At 43.6% G+C, this 20689-nt stretch overlaps 1 protein-coding gene across 1 annotated transcript in view; it reads left to right on the forward strand.

The window, feature by feature from the left end:
• LOC120990939 (protein unc-13 homolog A-like) overlaps nucleotides 1-20689 on the forward strand; it is a 2175961-nt gene that overhangs the window by 600218 nt on the left and 1555054 nt on the right. Inside the window, exon 10 of the mRNA XM_040419831.1 lies at nucleotides 18499-18966. Within this exon, the coding sequence (XP_040275765.1) occupies nucleotides 18499-18966 (468 nt within the window). The remainder of the gene's footprint in view (nucleotides 1-18498; nucleotides 18967-20689) is intronic.

Genomic DNA, 20689 nt, shown 5'->3' on the forward strand with positions numbered 1-20689 from the left:
GCATTTGAAATATAGCCATTTGAAATACAGCCATTTTGTGCAAAGATATATTTACTTCAGGCCTACACTGGTTCAGGGCGTGTGTGATCCCCCCTATACATACAGGGGTATGAATTAGGCATTTGAAATACAGCCATTTGAAATAAAGCCATTTTGTGCAAAGATATATTTACTGCAGACCTACACTGATTCAGGGCGTGTGTGATCCCCCCTATACATACAGGGGTTTGAATTAGGCATTTGAAATACAGCCATTTGAAATACAGCCATTTTGTGCAAAGATATATTTACTGCAGGCCTACACTGGTTCAGGGCGTGTGTGATCCCCCCCTCTACATACAGGGTTTGAATTAGGCATTTAAAATACAGCCATTTTGGGCAAAAAAAATCTTTTGAGGCCTAGTCCGGTTCAGGCCGTGTGAGATACACACTTTACATACTGTCGTTCTATTCTACTATTAATTAAACACCCATTTAGGGCAAGATCCTAAATTTAAAAAATATGAGGAGAGCGTCAAATAAGGGACGTGGCCCAGGTCGTTGTGCTGCTGGTGGAGCTCCTGTTGCAGGAAGAGGACGTGGTTGATCTGTGCCAGCTACACGCACAAGTGAAACCCCTTCCTCAGGTGCGAGTAGGCGACAAAACCTGCAGCGGTAATTGGCCGGGCCTAATGCTGCTCTACGAATGGTGAGGCCTGAACAAGTACAGACGATAGTAGATTGGGTTGCTGACAGTGGATCCAGTTCCTTCACATTGTCCCCCACCCAGTCTCCTGCTGAAAAACCACAGTTGGCACCTGCAGCCGATGTCTATCAGTCTTTCACCTCACCCCCTTGCAAATCAGCCAAGCAGTCTGAGCCCCAAGTCATGCAGCAGTCTCTTCTGCTTTTTATTGACTCTGTTAGCAGGGTTTCCCAGGGCCATCCACCTAGCCCTGCCCCAGAAGTGGAAGAGATTGAGTGCACCGATGCCCAACCACTTATTTTTCAAGATGAGTACATGGGAGGACCATCGCAGCACGTCTCGGATGATGACGAAACACAGGTACCAACTGCTGGGGCTCTCGAAAGTGTGCAGACCGACAAGGAAATCAGGAATGAAGACTGGGTGGAAGATGATGTGGAGGACGAAGAGGTCCTCGACCCCACATTGAATCAAGGTAATGCGAGTGACCGATGTAGTTCGGAGGAAGAGGCGGTGGTCGCACAGAGCCACCAGCACAGCAGAAGAGAGAACAGGGTGCAAAAGCGGAGCAGCCATCCTCCAGACAGTACGCCTCCTACTGCCCACCGCAGCAAGGGACTGAGCACACCAAAGCCAGCTCCAAGGAGTTCCCTGGCATGGCAGTTCTTCAGACAATGTGCTGACGACAAGACACGAGTGGTTTGCACGCTGTGCAATCAGAGCCTGAAGCGAGGCATAAACGTTCTCAACCTGAGCACTACCTGCATGACCAGGCATTTAAGTGCAAAGCACGAGCTGCAGTGGAGTAGCCACCTCAAAAATCAAGAAAGGTCTCTGGCTCCTCCTGCTTCCTTTTCTGCTGCAGTCGCGGCCTATTTATCCACCTCTGGAGTGACAGTGCCACCTGGCACCCCACAAACAGAGGATCTGCCAGCAACACCAACACCTGGGTCACCAAGCATCTCCACAATGTCCCACAAAGCGTTCAGCTCTCCATATCCCAAACCCTGGAGAGGAAGAGGAAGTACCCCCCTACCACCCGCGATTCCTAGCCCTAAATGCCAGCATTTCTAAATTACTTGCCTTTGAAATGCTGTCATTCCGTCTGGTGGAGACGGATAGTTTTAAAGGCCTTATGGCGGTGGCTGTCCCACAGTACGTCGTGCCCAGCCGCCACTACTTTTCAAGGCGAGCCATCCCTTCCCTTCACAACCAAGTAAGGGACAAAATCAGGTGTGCACTGCGCAACGCCATCTGTGGCAAGGTGCACCTCACTACGGATACGTGGACCAGTAAGCACGGTCAGGGCCGTTATATCTCCATAACAGCACACTGGGTAAATGCAGTGGCGGCTGGGCCTGAGGAGGATAGCAGTTTGGCGCATGTCCTTCCACCACCGAGGATGCAGGGTGCTTCAGTTTGCCTCCTGTTGCTTCCTCCTCCTACTCTGCTTCCTCCTCCTACTCTGCTTCCTCATCCTCTACTAGCTCCTCATCCGGTCAGCGTAACACCTTCACCACCAACTTCAGCACAGCCAGGGGTAAACGACAGCAGGCAGTTTTAAAACTTATCTGTTTGGGGGAACAAACCCCACACCTGCGCAGGAGCTGTGGACGGGCCTTGAACAACAGACCGATGAGTGGTTTGTGCCATTTAACCTCAAGCCTGGCCTGGTGATGTGCGATAATGGGCGAAGCTCTGGGAATAACCAGTTTGACACAAATCCCTTGCCTGGCGCATGTGCTGAATTTGGTGGTGCAGAGATTCCAAAAAAATTACCCCGACATGTCACAGCTGCTGCATAAAGTGTGGATAGTCTGTGCGCGCTTTTGGCGTTCTCACCCTGCTGCTGCTCGCCTGTCAGCGCTGCAGCGTAACTTCGGCCTTCCAGCTCACCGCCTCATATGCGACGTGCCCAATAAGTGGAATTTCACCTTGCACATGCTGGCCAGATTGTGCGAGCAGCAGCAGGCTATAGTGGAGTTTCAGCTGCAGCACGCATGGGTGAGTCGCTCGGTGGAACAGCACCAACATGGCCAGTGCCGATAACACCGTTCTCAGCGTTACTATCCCACTTCTATCCCACAAACCCAAGGTACACAATTGTCCAGCCAGGGCACAGTTCTGGAGGATGAGGAGGAGGAGATGCAGGAGGAGGAACCATGTTCACAGCAGGTTGGCACCCGGACCAGCTCATGGCCATCACTGGTGCGTGGATGGGGGGAAACAGAGGACACAGACGATACACCTCCCACAGAGGACAGCTTTTCATTGCCTCTGGGCAGCCTGGCGCACATGAGCGATTACATGCTGCAGTGTTTCCGCAACGACCGCTGAGTTGCCCACATTCTAACTTGTGCTGATTACTGGGTGGCCACTCTGCTGGATCCCCGTTACAAGGACAACGTACCGTCCTTAATTCCGTCACTGGAGCGTGATCGTAAGATGCGTGAGTTCAAGAGCACTCTGGTAGACACGCTGCTGATGGCATTCCCACCTGACAGCAGGGGCAGAGTGGATGCACAAGGCGAAGGCAGAGGAGGAAGAAGAAGTCTTCAACGCAGCTGGGGCACCACCAGCACCTCAGAAGGCTGTGTTAGCATGGCCAAAATGTGGAAAAGCTTTGTCAGCACGCCACAACAACCAGCACCACCAGCTGATTTGGAACGTCTTGGCATGAGACAGCATTTCAGCAACATGGTGGAGCAGTATGTGTGCACTTGCCCTTTATGCCTTGGAGGTGCTGGCCTGCCCTGCAGCCAGTCTATTATCTGAAAGTGTGTTTAGCATGGCAGGGGGCGTCATCACAGACAAGCGCAGCCGCCTGTCGACAGCCAACATGGACAAGCTCACGTTCATTAAAATGAACCAGGCATGGATCCCACAAGACTTGTCTGTACCTTGTGCAGAATAGACATTTCTACCACCATCAAACATACATTCTTAAACTCAAGTCAAGTGCAATGATTCTTTGTTTTCTTTTTTTTCATTTGTCCCAATATTTTGGGGGCTACCTAACTCAATAAAAAAAATAAAAAAACATTGTTGGCTACCTCCTCCTCCTCCATTGCTGCCTCCACCTACAATACCACATTCACCTCCTCCTCAACCTCCGACTCCATATCCACCTCCTTCTCTGAGTTGCAGGTTAATAATTTGAAATTTTTCGTTTTTTTATTTTAAGTTATTTCCCTATCCAAATTTGTTTGCAGATCAGTTGCCATGCTCTTAAGCACATTTTACTGCCTTTTACATCCCTCTAGCCTTTTCAAGGACTATTTTCGAGCCATTTTAATGTGCCTGGGTGACATGGGCCTAAATCTCTCAAAATCCTCTGTTCTATTGCTGGGTGACAAGAACCCACTTTTGCCGTGAATGAACCACTGCTGTGCCTGGGTGACAGGGGCCTAAATCTCTCAAAATCCTCTGTTATATTGCTGGGTGACAATAACCCACTTTTGCCGTGAATGAACCCCTGCTGTGCCTGGGTAACAGGGGCCTAAATCTCTCAAAATCCTCTGTTCTAATGCTGGGTGACGAGAACCCACTTTTGCCGTGAATGAACTCCTGCTGTGTCTGGGTGACTGGGGCCTAAATCTCTCAAAATCCTCTGTTCTATTGCTGGGTGACAAGAACCCCTTTTGCCGTGAATGAACTCCTGCTGTGTCTGGGTGACTGGGGCCTAAATCTCTCAAAATCCTCTGTTCTATTGCTGGGTGACATGAACCCCCTTTTGCTGGGAATGAACCCCTGCTGTGCCTGGGTGACATGGGCCTAAATCTCTCAAAATCCTCTGTTCTATTGCTGGGTGACATGAACCCCCTTTTGCCGTGAATGAACCTCTGCTGTGCCTGGGTGACAGGGGCCTATATCTCTCAAAATCCTCTGTTCTATTGCTGGGTGACAAGAACTCACTTTTGCCGTGAATGAACCCCTGCTCTGCATTGCTGACAGGGAACTAAATTTAGTTAAAACATTTTACTGATCGGAAGATGCGCGACTACAAGCGCACGCTGATGATGGCATTCCCACTTCACAGCGGGGGCACAGTGGAAGCACAAGGCGAAGGCAGAGGAGGAGGAAGAGGTCGCCAACGCAGCTGGGGCACCGCCAGCACCTGAGAAGGCAGGGTTAGCATGGCCAAAATGTGGAAAAGCTTTGTCAGCCTTGGAGGTGCTGACCTGCCCTGCAGCCAGCGTATAGTGTGAACGTATGTTTAGCACGGCAGAGAGCATTATCACAGGCCACAGCCAATGTATGGATCCCACAGGACTTGTCCGTACCTTGTGCAGAATAGACATTTATACCAGCCTCAACCATCCATTCTTGTACTCAAGTGCACTTATTCTTTGTTTTATATTGTTATATGTCCCAATATTTTGGGGGATACCCCAATAAAAAAACTAAAAACACCACAAATGAGTGTTGGCTACCTATTCCTCCTTCACCGCCGCTTCCACCTACACGGCCACGTCAACCTACACTGCCACATCCACCGCCTCCTCAACCTCCTACTCCTAGATCCAGATTGTTCTTTTTAATTTTTCTGTATTTTGTTATTTTAAGTCATTTCCCTTTCCACATTTGCCTTTTACAGCCCCCTTTTCAGGACTTTTTTACAGCCATTTTAGTGCTCAAAAGTTTGGGTCCCCATTGACTTCAATGGGGTTCGGGTCAAGTTCGGGTTCCGAACTCGAACTTTTTTTTCAAGTTCGGCCGAACTCGTCGAACCCGAACATCCAGGTGTCTGCTCAACTCTAATCTTTATATAACCTAGATACTAAATTTCTTGTACCCCCAAAAGAAAATTTTTCTAATTTGACCGATAACTGTTTTTCTCTTAAAATTTCCAGCACTTATTTGATATGACTAACATGGGAATGCCAAGTCATGGAAAAAATCTATATAAAATATCGTCAAGATACACAATCATAAATTTACTAATGAATTCTTTGAATATGTGATTCATAAAATTTTGAAAGACTGCAGGAGCATTACTGAGCCCAAAAGGCATGATAGTGAATTCAAAGTGTCCCTCTGGAGTATTAAAGACAGTCTTCCATTCGGCCCCTTCCTTGATACGAATCAAATTATATGCCCCTTTCAAATCAAGTTTGGAGAACCATGATGCCCCCAGAACCTGATTGAACAGATCGGGGATCAATGGGAGAGAGTATTCATTTTTAATGGTGATTTTGTTCAATTCCCGATAATCAATACACGGTCTCCATCCTTATTTTTTTTAAAAAAGAACCCCGTCACCATAGGAGAAACAGAGGGTCTGATGTGTCCTTTATTAAGACTCTTCTTAACCGCTTCAGCCCCCCTAGCTTAAACACCCTTAATGACCAGGCCACTTTTTACACTTCTGCACTACACTACTTTCACCGTTTATTGCTCGGTCATGCAACTTACCACCCAAATTAATTTTACCTCCTTTTCTTCTCACTAATAGAGCTTTCATTTGGTGGTATTTCATTGCTGCTGACATTTTTACTTTTTTTGTTATTAATCGAAATTTAACGATTTTTTTGCAAAAAAATGACATTTTTCACTTTCAGTTGTAAAATTTTGCAAAAAAAAGACATCCATATAAAAAAATTTCTCTAAATTTATTGTTCTACATGTCTTTGATAAAAAAAAAAAATGTTTGGGTAAAAAAAAAAATGGTTTGGGTAAAAGTTATAGCGTTTACAAACTATGGTACAAAAATGTGAATTTCCGCTTTTTGAAGCAGTTCTGACTTTATGAGCACCTGTCATGTTTCCTGAGGTTCTACAATGGCCAGACAGTACAAACACCCCACAAATGACCCCATTTCGGAAAGTAGATACCCTAAGGTATTCGCTGATGGGCATAGTGAGTTCATAGAACTTTTTATTTTTTGTCACAAGTTAGCGGAAAATGATGATTTTTTTTATTTTATTTTTTTCTTACAAAGTCTCATATTCCACTAACTTGTGACAAAAAATAAAAACTTACATGAACTCACTATGCCCATCACGAAATACCTTGGGGTGTCTTCTTTCCAAAATGGGGTCACTTGTGGGGTAGTTAAACTGCCCTGGCATTTTAGGGGCCCAAATGCGTGCAAAGTAGTTTGAAATCAAAATCTGTAAAAAATGGCCGGTGAAATCCGAAAGGTGCTCTTTGGAATGTGGGCCCCTTTGCCCACCTAGGCTGCAAAAAAGTGTCACACATGTGGTATTGCCGTACTCAGGAGAAGTTGGGTAATGTGTTTTGTGGTGTCATTTTACATACACTGCGTGCAGAATTATTAGGCAAATGAGTATTTTGACCACATCATCCTCTTTATGCATGTTGTCTTACTCCAAGCTGTATAGGCTCGAAAGCCTACTACCAATTAAGCATATTAGGTGATGTGCATCTCTGTAATGAGAAGGGGTGTGGTCTAATGACATCAACACCCTATATTAGGTGTGCATAATTATTAGGCAACTTCCTTTCCTTTGTCAAAATGGGTCAAAAGAAGGACTTGACAGGCTCAGAAAAGTCAAAAATAGTGAGATATCTTGCAGAGGGATGCAGCACTCTTAAAATTGCAAAGCTTCTGAAGCGTGATCATCGAACAATCAAGCGTTTCATTCAAAATAGTCAACAGGGTCGCAAGAAGCGTGTGGAAAAACCAAGGCGCAAAATAACTGCCCATGAACTGAGAAAAGTCAAGCGTGCAGCTGCCAAGATGCCACTTGCCACCAGTTTGGCCATATTTCAGAGCTGCAACATCACTGGAGTGCCCAAAAGCACAAGGTGTGCAATACTCAGAGACATGGCCATGGTAAGAAAGGCTGAAAGACGACCACCACTGAACAAGACACACAAGCTGAAACGTCAAGACTGGGCCAAGAAATATCTCAAGACTGATTTTTCTAAGGTTTTATGGACTGATGAAATGAGAGTGAGTCTTGATGGGCCAGATGGATGGGCCCGTGGCTGGATTGGTAAAGGGCAGAGAGCTCCAGTCCGACTCAGACGCCAGCAAGGTGGAGGTGGAGTACTGGTTTGGGCTGGTATCTTCAAAGATGAGCTTGTGGGGCCTTTTCGGGTTGAGGATGGAGTCAAGCTCAACTCCCAGTCCTACTGCCAGTTTCTGGAAGACACCTTCTTCAAGCAGTGGTACAGGAAGAAGTCTGCATCCTTCAAGAAAAACATGATTTTCATGCAGGACAATATTCACGGGGTTCCGAAGGTGCACTCGGTCCCCCATTGCCCGCAGAACTGTTGCTTAGCTTTTGGAATGAGGTTCTGTGTTTGACCTCATTCCCAGGGCGGCTTTACTAGCTGGATGGCTCCCTGCTCCTAGTCTGCCTTGAGCGCCGAGCTGATCACTCGGTGCTCGACTGGTTGGTCTGTCGGTCATGTGACGCTGGCCACGTCACATGACCCTCACTCCCCACTATAAATACAGGCAGCCTGCTGGCTACAGGTTGCCTGTTAATTTCTAGGTTCCTGGCTATTTGTTGGACTGCTGAATACTTACCTGATCCTGTTCCTGACCATCCTTTTGCCTGCTCCTCTTGTACCGCGCTTCCGTCCTGGTATTGTGACCTCGGCTCCCACCTGACTACTCTCTTAGGACTCCTCTTGTACTTCTCTGCTCTCCTGGTATTTATGACCCCGGCTTCTCCTGACAATTCTCTGCTTGCTCCATTTGTACTTTGCAGCTTTCCTGGTATTGACTCGGTCCGTTCACGTCCTGTTGTTTGTCTGTCTGTCATCCCTGCACTTACTCCAAGTTAGGGATTGCCGTCCAGTTGTCCCCTGTCATTAGGACTCGCGAGGCAAGTAGGCAGGGCCAGGGGTAAGGGTGGAGCGCAGTGGTCACTTCCCTTCCCCCTGTGTGTGTGTGTGTGTACGTGACCGTTACAACAATGCTCCATCACACGCGTCCAAGTACTCCACAGCGTGGCTGGCAAGAAAGGGTATAAAAGAAGAAAATCTAATGACATGGCCTCCTTGTTCACCTGATCTGAACCCCATTGAGAACCTGTGGTCCATCATCAAATGTGAGATTTACAAGGAGGGAAAACAGTACACCTCTCTGAACAGTGTCTGGGAGGCTGTGGTTGCTGCTGCACGCAATGTTAATGGTGAACAGATCAAAACACTGACAGAATCCATGGATGGAAGGCTTTTGAGTGTCCTTGCAAAGAAAGGTGGCTATATTGGTCACTGATTTTGTTTTTGTTTTGTTTTTGAATGTCAGAAATGTATATTTGTGAATGTTGAGATGTTATATTGGTTTCACTGGTAAAAATAAATAATTGAAATGGGTATATATTTGTTTTTTGTTAAGTTGCCTAATAATTATGCACAGTAATAGTCACCTGCACACACAGATATCCCCCTAAAATAGCTAAAACTAAAAACAAACTAAAAACTACTTCCAAAAATATTCAGCTTTGATATTATTGAGTTTTTTGGGTTCATTGAGAACATGGTTGTTGTTCAATAATAAAATTAATCCTCAAAAATACAACTTGCTAATAATTCTGCACTCCCTGTATACCCATGCTGGGTGAGAGAAATATCTTGGCAAAAGACAACTTTTCCCATTTTTTTATACAAAGTTGGCGTTTGACCAAGATATTTATCTCACCCAGCATGGGTATATGTAAAATAACACCCCAAAACACATTGCCCAACTTCTCCTGAGTACGGAAATACCAGATGTGTGACACTTTTTTGCAGCCTAGGTGGGCAAAGGGGCCCACATTCCAAAGAGCAGCTTTCGGATTTCACCGGCCATTTTTTACAGATTTTGATTTCAAACTACTTCGCACGCATTTGGGCCCCTAAAATGCCAGGGCAGTTTAACTACCCCACAAGTGACCCCATTTTGGAAAGAAGACACCCCAAGGTATTCCGTGAGGGGCATGGCGAGTTCCTAAAATTTTTTATTTTTTGTTACAAGTTAGCAGAAAATGATGATTTTTTATTATTTTTTTTTTATTGCAAAGTCTCATATTCCACTAACTTGTGACAAAAAATAAAAACTTCCATTAACTCACTATGCCCATCACGAAATACCTGTGGGTGTCTTCTTTCCAAAATGGGGTCACTTGTGGGGTAGTTATACTGCCCTGGAATTTTAGGGGCCCGAATGCGTGAGAAGTAGTTTGAAATCAAAATCTGTAAAAAATGGCCGGTGAAATCCGAAAGGTGCTCTTTGGAATGTGGGCCCCTTTGCCCACCTAGGCTGCAAAAAAGTGTCACACATCTGGTATTTCCGTACTCAGGAGAAGTTGGGCAATGTGTTTTGGGGTGTCGTTTTACATATACCCATGCTGGGTGAGATAAATATCTCGGTCAAGTGCCAACTTTGTATAAAAAAATGGGAAAAGTTGTCTTTTGCCAAGATATTTCTCTCACCCAGCATGGGTATATGTAAAAAGACACCCCAAAACACATTGCCCAACTTCTCCTGAGTACGGTGATACCAGATGTGTGACACTTTTTTGCAGCCTAGGTGGGCAAAGGGGCCCACATTCCAAAGAGCACCTTTCGGATTTCACCGGCCATTTTTTACAGATTTTGATTTCAAACCACTTCTCACGCATTCGGGCCCCTAAAATGCCAGGGCAGTATAACTACCCCACAAGTGACCCCATTTTGGAAAGAAGACACCCCAAGGTATTTTGTGATGGGCATAGTGAGTTAATGGAAGTTTTTATTTTTTGTCACAAGTTAGTGGAATATGAGACTTTGTAAGAAAAAAAATTAAAAATAAATAAATCATCATTTTCCGCTAACTTGTGACAAAAATAAAAAATTCTAGGAACTCGCCATGCCCCTCACGGAATACCTTGGGGTGTCTTCTTTCCAAAATGGGGTCACATGTGGGGTATTTATACTGCCCTGGCATTTTAGGGGCCCTAAAGCGTGAGAAGAAGTCTGGGATCCAAATGTCTAAAAATGCCCTCCTAAAAGGAATTTTGGCCCCTTTGCGCATCTAGGCTGCAAAAAAGTATCACACATGTGGTATCGCCGTACTCAGGAGAAGTTGGTCAATGTGTTTTGGGGTGTCTTTTTACATATACTCATGCTGGGTGAGAGAAATATCTCGGCAAAAGACAACTTTTCCCATTTTTTATACAAAGTTGGCATTTGACCAAGATATTTATCTCACCCAGCATGGGTATATGTAAAATGTTACCCCAAAACACATTGCCCAACTTCTCCTGAGTACGGCAATACCACATGTGTGACACTTTTTTGCAGCCTAGATGCGCAAAGGGGCCCACATTCCTTTTAGGAGGTCATTTTTAGACATTTGGATCCCAGACTTCTTCTCACGCTTTAGGGCCCCTAAAATACCAGGGCAGTATAAATACCCCTCATGTGACCCCATTTTGGAAAGAAGACACCCCAAGGTATTCAATGAGGGGCATGGCGAGTTCATAGAAATTTTTTTTTTTGGCACAAGTTAGCGGAAATAGATTTTTTTTTTTTTTCTCACAAAGTCTCCCTTTCCGCTAACTTGGGACAAAAATTTCAATCTTTCATGGACTCAATATGCCCCTCACGGAATACCTTGGGGTGTCTTCTTTCCGAAATGGGGTCACGTGGGGTATTTATACTGCCCTGGCATTTTAGGGGCCCTAAAGAGTGAGAAGAAGTCTGGAATATAAATGTCTAAAAATTTTTACGCATTTGGATTCCGTGAGGGGTATGGTGAGTTAATGTGAGATTTTATTTTTTGACACAAGTTAGTGGAATATAAGACTTTGTAAGAAAAAATATAAAAAAATTCCGCTAACTTGGGCCAAAAAAATGTCTGGAGCCTTACAGGGGGGTGATCAATGACAGGGGGGTGATCAATGACAGGGGGGTGATCAGGGAGTCTATATGGGGTGATCACCCCCCTGTCATTGATCACCCCCCTGTAAGGCTCCATTCAGACGTCCGTATGTTTTTTACAGATCCACGGATACATGGATCGGATCCGCAAAACACATACGGACGTCTGAATGGAGCCTTACAGGGGGGTGATCAATGACAGGGGGGTGATCACGGAGTCTATATGGGGTGATCACCCCCCTGTAATTGATCACCCCCCTATAAGGCTCCATTCAGATGTCCGTATGTGTTTTGCGGATCCGATCCATGTATCTGTGGATCTGTAAAAAACATACGGACGTCGGAATGGAGCCTTACAGGGGGGTGATCAATGACAGGGGGGTGATCAGGGAGTCTATATTGGGTGATCACCCTCCTGTAAGGCTCCATCCAGAATCAATAAAGGCACTACCGGACCCCTTGTTTAAACCAAATGAAACAGTAACAGGTACCAATAACTTCTGTTTGACCACCCCAGGGAGTACCTTATCTTTAGATCCCTCTGGTTTGGGTGATCTTCCGGAAGGAGGGACCTTGGGACATTGCCGGATCCAATGATCGGAGTCACCACAGGAAAAACATGTACCGTGTTCTCTTCTGATCACACCTAGCTGCATAGGTTCATAAGTACAAGGCTCGGACTTTATCCCCACAGGACTGGTCTCTAAGAGCTAGAATGCTTGTTAAGTTTTGTCTCATAGGGGGGGCTTGCAGGCCCTTTTGGGGAGTGGGGAAAACTTGATCTAAAAAAGAGTTCCCTGAGAGATTTTTGGGTAATGCTAAAAAATTGTTCTCGGAACTAGAGGGAGATGTTGAGTAGGTTGATATTGAAAATAGATCAGTGGATGTAACTCCATTTTCCATGGTTGGTTTAGAGTTAAGTCCACTACATCCCTCAATTGGGGAATCAATGTTTACCCCTGATCTGATACTCTCATTTTCAGTGGGAGAAACTAAATTATCTGGCCTTACGGCCATTGGTTTAGGTACAGTGGTATGTACTGGATGGCATATTAAAGAATCCTTAACCCCCCTGGGGTGATGTTCTCACCTACAGTGTGTGAAATTATTGTGTTTGTTCCTGTAACGGTTGGATTAAGGGGGGTAGTCCGCACTGGATGGATGGTTACAGATTTAGTGGGGGAAGATTTGAGTATTATTTTATTCTCGATTATGGGTTTTTAACTGATGGTTGGGTTGGGGGGATTGATTATATCTCGATGTAGTGGATGTTGTGGGCAACGTCTTGTCCCTATGTGTTTTCGTGTCAGAATTCTGTGTTTGTCTTGTGATTCGGTCTCAGCTTTGAAGTATGTGTTGTTCTATTCAACGGAGTGCGTGGTTTAGTGTTGAAATTGCTATTGACAATGATATAAGTAGAATTAAAATGTTTACCTAAACCTAGTTTATTAGATGGAATACAAGCTTCATAATGGTTATGTTTTTTGGACAAATTGTCATCACTTTGATGGGGATATACATGAGAGGAAAACATTCATTTCTCATACCCTTATATTACCCAATTTATAATCTGATATATCAAGTATTAATTTATTACGTTTCTTGAGCACTTCATTATATTCAAATATCCTCAAGTGTTCCCGTTTATATGACAATGACAGGTGTGTCTTTGATTGTTTTAAGTGTGTATGGAGACATACTTGCTCGGTTGGTACACAGGGATTTACGTTTGGTGATGAGGATTCTCATGTATTTTACTGAGCACTCATCACTTATCTCTAACCATTTGTTATCAAATGCACTGTCATCGAGAAAAGATGGTTTCAGTGCAGAGCGGAGACCCCGTGGTACAATATTCAATGCGAGATAGATGGAAAGAAAATAACCATCTATTTAGTTTTGTATAAAATCTTTTGTTGTATCCATAATGTTCATTTCAGTTCTTACTGTGTTAGTATCATGGGAGAATAATTCCGTATCTGGCCATGTCTTGTTGGGTGTTGTCTTAAGTTTTTCCGCAAGTTCACTTGGTATTTAGTTGATTACTTCATGTTTGACTCTTTTAATCAGTTGATTGAGATCTATAGATAGATAAGCCCATCCTGAGTCAGCCTCAACTCCTCCGTTCGGCCCGGAAGATCCCGTTCGCAGATCCATAAATGTCACAAAGAAAAAGAGGAGGAAAAAAGGGGTTAAACAGATTCTTTATATAAGAAGGTGTGAAAAACCCCTGAGGCGCCACCAGTGATGGTTTCTACACAACAATGGTGAGGATACTAGTGGTCTTTCATTCTGCCCAGGTAATCAACCAGATTTATTTAATTTATTTGTGGATCTTAATCAATTTGTCTGTAGATTAACCCTAAATCGTCACTTCACCATAAAAGACATCCAACCCACAAAAACTCCAGTCTGTATACCCATTTCTGAGGTCCCTACAGAGAATCCGGATACAATGTTCCCAATAAAATCTACTATGAAAACTAAATCAGACTTTTATCCCTTAGAGAGCAGGGGTGCCCATATCGAGACCTTCTACAACATGGTCATGTCTGAGTTTAGAGAAACATTCTCTATGCAAACCCCCCTAGGAGATACCAATAATTTGAACAAAACTACAATACAAGCCCTTAATTCTCTAACCCAGAATATAAATATTGTCATCAAGAATGGCGACAAGGGGGGTGGCATTGTTATTATGAACACCAGCTACTATGAAACTGAAGCCCTCCGGATTCTCGCAGGTAAAGAGAAGCTAGCACATGATCCCACCATCGATTACAAAAATAAACTAATTTGTCTAGTAGAAGAGGCTTTCCAATCAGGTATTATCAACAAAAAAGAGAATAATCATTTAAAAACCATACATCCCTCCATAGCAAAATTTTTTATTTTTTACCAAAGATACATAAATCATTGACACTGCCCCCTGGGAGACCTATAATTTCGGGTATCGGTTCCCTGACAGCCAATCTTTCCGAATATGTAGACAGTATTCTACAGAGATATGTTATAGAACTGCCATCATACTTAAGAGACACTTCCCACCTCATTACCATTTTGGATACATTGAGTTGGAAAGATAACTATCATTGGCTACCTTAGATGTATGCTCATTATATAGTAATATTGTCCATACTCTGGGTCTGAGAGAACTGGAAAAAAACAGCTATAATTAAGCTGCTCGTTAAGGCCCACTGGAGTCATAGTTTTTAGATAGTAAATCCAGCGGGTTTTGCGCTGCAGAATCGCCCGGTCCCAGTCTCCCCCCCGCCGCGGAGGAAGGACCCTGTCAATGCCCATGACAGACACATGGGCAGTGCCGTTGTGGTGATTATGAATGTGGTTGGCCACTGGTGTGTCTTTCACCTTGGAAATGTCATTCAGGTGCTTACCCACACGTCTGCGGAACTCGCGGATGGTCTTACCGACATATTCCTTACCGCATTCTCAAGTAAGGTGGTAGATCACACCCCGAGTCCTGCAGTTTATGAAATGATTAATGGTGTATGCTTTCCCGGTGACGTTACTACGGAAAGTCTTGCCAGTTTGCATATGGCTGCACACAATGCAGCCACTGCATCTGTAACAGCCTTTAATGTTGGACTGTAGCCACATGGAGCCAGAAGGTGAAGGGGGTATGAACTCGCTCGAGACCAGTCTATCACGAAGAGGTTCCCAGTCTGTGCCTGGTTGGACTTTGGGACTAGGAGATTCATTCTACTTTCTTGCAATGCTGACCTGAAAGCTCCTCTCAACACCTTGTCAGGATACCCTCGCTGACGAAATCTGAGCCGCAAGTCGTCGGCCTGCTTAATAAATTCTTTTTTTGAGGAGCAATTTCTCCTCAGCTGGAGGTACTGCCCCTTAGGAATGTCCTTCTTAAGGGGGAGCAGATGACTACTCTCCCACTTAAGTAATGTATTGGTTGAGGTGGGTTTCCTGTATACAGACGTAATCAGCTCCCCTTCCTCAGTTTTGGAGATGAGAACGTCTAAAAACGGCAGGCAGACAGTGTTGTTCTCGCTAGTGAAGCGAAGACCTATGGTGTTATTGTTAAGTGTCTCCACTAAAGAACGAAACGAGACATCATCACTATTCCAAATTATGAAGATGTCGTCAATGTATCGCGCCCACAGTCCCACCGGGTCCATGGTAGCGGATCCCGCATCTGTAAAGACCAGAGTCTCCTTTCACCAGCCCAGGAACAAATTTGCATACGATGGGGCACAGGGGCTCTCCATAGCGGTGCCCCTGAGCTGGTGGTAGACCCTGCCGCTGAAGGAGAACACATTGCAGGTGAGCGTGAATTCCAACAGACGGAGGATGAAGAGACTGTGGGTGCGATACTGACGACCACGACTGCTCAAAACGAATTCTACAGCCTTGAGACCCAAAGAATGGGGAATACTAGAGTACAACGCCTCTACATCTATACTTGCAAGCAGACTGTCCGCCTCTGTATAGATGCCCTCCAACCGCTTAAGAAGATCTGTGGTGTCGCGGGTATATGAGGGAAGGGCGGTCACTAACGGGGCCAAAATTTGGTCAACATATATTCCTACATTTTGACACAAGTTGCCTACTCCCGATACTATGGGGCGCCCCTTGAGTGGATTCGTTCCCTTGTGAAGGCAATAAAAGGTGGCCATGCGGGGACAGGTGGGTAATAAAAACCTAAACTCCTTGTCAGAAATAATACGTGCCAACTTAGCCTCCTCAAGGATGGTTTTCAATTCCGACCTGAAATCATTAGTCGGATCCCGGGGTAACACCTCATATGTAGAGGCGTCATTTAGAAGAGATTCGCACATCACTCTATACTGACCCTGATTCATTATCACTGTGTTGCCCCCCTTATCCGAGGGTTTGATAACTATCGAGTGATCGCTTTCGAGATCAGAAATCATAGTGGCCTGGGTCCGGTCAATATTAGAGTAATGTGATGGTCTTAACTCTTCAATGTAATGTGAAACCAAGTCAAGGAAAACATCAACAAATTCTGCAGACATCGGTGGCATTTTATTGCTTTTTGTTTTTAACTTAGTGAAAGGACCCAGACCCTCTTGTTGTTCTGGTTCCCTGTCAAGATCATATAACAGACGTACATCCGAAAGGATCTCGAGGGGGATGCCGAGTTCATGGCACGGTTTCCTTTCTTGTAATTTGAAATATTTATGCCAGCGAAGTTTGCGGACAAACAGATTGAGGTCTTTTATGATATCAAATCTGTTAAAATTGGGAGTGGGTACAAATGAGAGGCCTAGTTGAAGGACCTGGGTCTCAATGGCATTAAGGGGACGTGATGACAGATTGATGACTTGAGGTCCTAGGGGTTTTGGGGGGGTTGAGCCCGATTGCGTAACGGGTAGACTTGTGGGGGATTGGGTTGACCCGAGTATGGAAGGGTTCCCCCTAAAAAACGACGATCTCTCCCACGGGAACCTCCTCTTTGTCGACCACGGCAATTCACCCCCCCCCCCCAATCACAGTAACAGGTCTTTGAGAGACAGAATTCTTGCTGTTTCTCAGGTGTTCAAATACTTATGTTCAGCAGTGCAAGACAAATAAATTCTTTAAAAATCATACAATGTGATGTCCTGATTTTTTTTCTTTTTTATTCTGTCTTTCAGAGTGGGAATGCACCTACAATGTGAATTTCAGACCCCTTCATGATTTCTAAGTGGGAGAACTTGCAAAATCGCAGGGTGTTCAAATACGTCTGTTCCTCACTGTATAGTTTCATTCATAATATATATATGGATAGTGAGAAAATAAAATGAGCCAAGGGGAGAGAAAAAAAACTCTTTTCATAAGTTAAACATAGAACAGAATATGCCCCAAAAAAGAATTTAGCCCAAGGTCCCTAAATGGTATTTACCTGCTGCTGCTAAAGGTAGAACATCCAGAAGATGTGCACTTGGGAAATGTGCCTCAGCACTATGCAATGTACGCCATGTGTAGGAGATGCGGCATTCCCTTTAAAAGAAAGCACCTGTCATTACTGTGTTGCGCACCTGCGCGTTGGTGGAGGGAGCATATCAAGCCTCATTATGATCTACTATGTGGTTTATGCACATGCGCGATGACGGGCAGCGTGTGTCAAGCCTCGTTATGGATAGGATGCGAGTCGGAGCGCTCCACTATCAGCTGATTGTGTGTGATATGTGTCCTAAAGGTCGGGGAGAGAAGAACCAATGGGAAATGGGGGAGGAGAACAAGTTATATGCATTTATAAATATTAAATGTATGATAAGGGCAAAATAAGGACAATAAAAACATGAAATAAAATAAGAGGACAGAAAACTAAATTAGATGGGAGGCAGAGATTTGGGGAAAATAAGATATGGAAAAGAAAGTGGTATAATGGATCTGTTGTACTGTAAAATATACTAAATGGCACCAGGTTTCCATACTAGTAGGTCTGGAAGAGAAGATAAAAATAATTATTATACACATCTTAAGATATGTAGCTCTATATTCATTGTATGTTGGTAAGGGACCCTTACCACATGAAGAATCTTGCAACTACATTGCTAGAGTATTTTTCTTCTATTGTAAATGGGGTGGGAACCCTACTCCTAGCAACAGCAAGCGGAGTGCCACGAAGTAATTGAGAAAATTAATTATATATAGGACATGAGAATGGGATTTCCATATTTGGGATCAATAGGGGCCCCAGCAGTTGGACACTCAACAATCAGTTATACCTCTGTCCAGTGGATAAGGGAAAAGTTGTAGTAACCAGATTACTCTTTTAATGTATAATTACACAGCCATTTGTACATTCATTTTGACTTTATCATATCTATATAAGTGAAGATCTAAAGAAAAAAAGAAATCAGCGGATCAATGGTGTTTTATATTTGGCAAGTGCCGTGGTGGTTTGTTGTTTGTCTGTAATTTCACATAATGTTAAAGGTAATATATGCTGCAGTTGGTTTAGTTTTCTGCTTTCATCTTTCTTCCCCCTTCTTTAATTTTTTTTTTAGCCCCAATGGCAGCAGTCGATATGCTTCATCAGGAGAACTCAGCCGGGATTCCACTCAGCTCAGTGATGATTTTGACCCAGAAAATTACAGTCTGCAGGGTTCAGAAATAGAAGAAGAGCGGGACAGAGACTCATATCACTCCTGTAACAGTTCTGTCAGTTACCGAAAAGATTCTCCAAACTGGGAGGGACAAGAATGCCCTGATGGCTACAGTGAAGATGATGATTATGAAGGGGGTTACTCTGATAGCAGAGGACAGCTCTCTGATAGAGATTTTTATGATGATGAGCTTCAAGAAGAAGATGGAAAAATGACATATGAACTAGAAGACCCCTTGTATCTGTCTGGAGAAAGTAAAGAAAAGGCACCTCCTGAGATCGCAGAAGAGGAAGAACGGTCCCCAGAGGTTGCTCCAGAGTCTCAGGCAGTGTCAACACCACCTGAATTCCAAGAGCCATTATCAGAGAGGTAAATGAATGGGATACTAAGTACTTGACTTGAGATATATTAATAGAAGTTCCATAAATGAAAACTGATAAATTGCATGCACTGACAAAATAAGAAAACAGGTATTCTAGACATTTCTAACTATAATTGCCTGCTCTTTTCCCAATAACTCTAGTTAAGGTAAATGGAAATATCAATTATATTCAATTGGGCCAACTCCTGTTTAAAGTTTTTAAAAATATATCTCACTGGAACAGTTTTTTTATTTCCTGAAAACTTGCAGTTTATGCTCTGACCATTATACCTAAGAATACTGACACCATGTTGTATAGAGATCACTTTTTAGCAGTCATCTCATTATCACCATAGGCAGGGTAACAATGATGAGTCACCTATATTGATAACAAAGGTCACAGAGCATATATAGAAAACTCTCCAATGGACTATAAACAACAGAGGCATATCTAGAATAGAAAAAAAAAAATTTGCCATTAGAAAATTAACCCCTTCATGACCTCCGCCATAGCCGCCGGGTTTCTGCTGTTTAAAACAGCAGACACCCGCGCACATGTATGCGATCAGCCATATCGTTCAAATGTGACCACGACATCTAAGCAGTCCAGAAGCAGAAGAGATCGGGGAACCTGTTACAGTACACTAATAGCCGAAGACTCAAGCAGGCTTCGGCGGCTATTAGAGGAATATACCAATACAGGCCACTAGGTGGCAGCACTGTATTGTTATATTGAAAATGAAGTGTTCAATAATTGCTATTATGGATGAGCGAATCAACTTCGGATGAAACATCCGAAGTCGATTCGCATAAAACTTTGTTTGAATACTGTACGGCGCGAGCGCTCTGTACAGTATTAGTATGTATTGGCTCAGATGAGCCGAAGTTATTACTTTGCGAAGACTTGGAACCATACCCAAGTTCGGGAAAAGGTTTTTAACAGTAGAAATACATTTTTTAAGTTATTACCTGAAGTCTCACAAGACTTTGCAAAGTAATAACTTTGGCTCATCTGAGCCAATACATTCTAATACTGTATGGAGCAATAAACACAATGATTGCCAGTTATAGTCACCCAGGGTGACTTAAAAAAAGTTTTAAAAAAGTTTTTAAAAATATAATAAAAAATAAAATAAAAATAAAAGTTCTAATCACCCCCCTTTCCTTAAAATAAAAATACTTAACCAATAAAAAAACAATAAACATCATGGGCATCACTGAGTGCGTATATGCCCATACAATTATATAACAATATTAACGCCATATGGCAAATGGCGTAACTGGGAAAAAAAAACAAAAAAACAGCCAATTGGCTATTTTTGCCACTACAACTCCCCAAAATTTTTTTTTATAAGAAGTGATCAAAAAGTCACACATACTTCAAAATGGTATCACTGCAAAAAATAAATAAACCCATCAACCACAGCTCCGTACACATAACTTCAAAAAAAGTAATAGGGGTCAGAATATTGCAATGCTTTTAATTATATTTTTTTTATATTAACCACCTCAGCTCCCCTAGCTTAAACACCCTTAAAGACCAGACCACTTTTTACAATTCTGCACTACACTACTTTCACCGTTTATTGCTCGGTCATGCAACTTACCACCCAAATGAATTTTACCTCCTTTTCTTCTCACTAATAGAGCTTTCATTTGGTGGTATTTCATTGCTGCTGACATTTTTACTTTTTTTGTTATTAATCAAAATGTAACAAAATTTTTGCAAAA

This window comes from Bufo bufo, chromosome 2 (genome assembly GCF_905171765.1).
Source record: "Bufo bufo chromosome 2, aBufBuf1.1, whole genome shotgun sequence".
NCBI classification, from domain to species: Eukaryota; Metazoa; Chordata; class Amphibia; order Anura; family Bufonidae; genus Bufo; species Bufo bufo.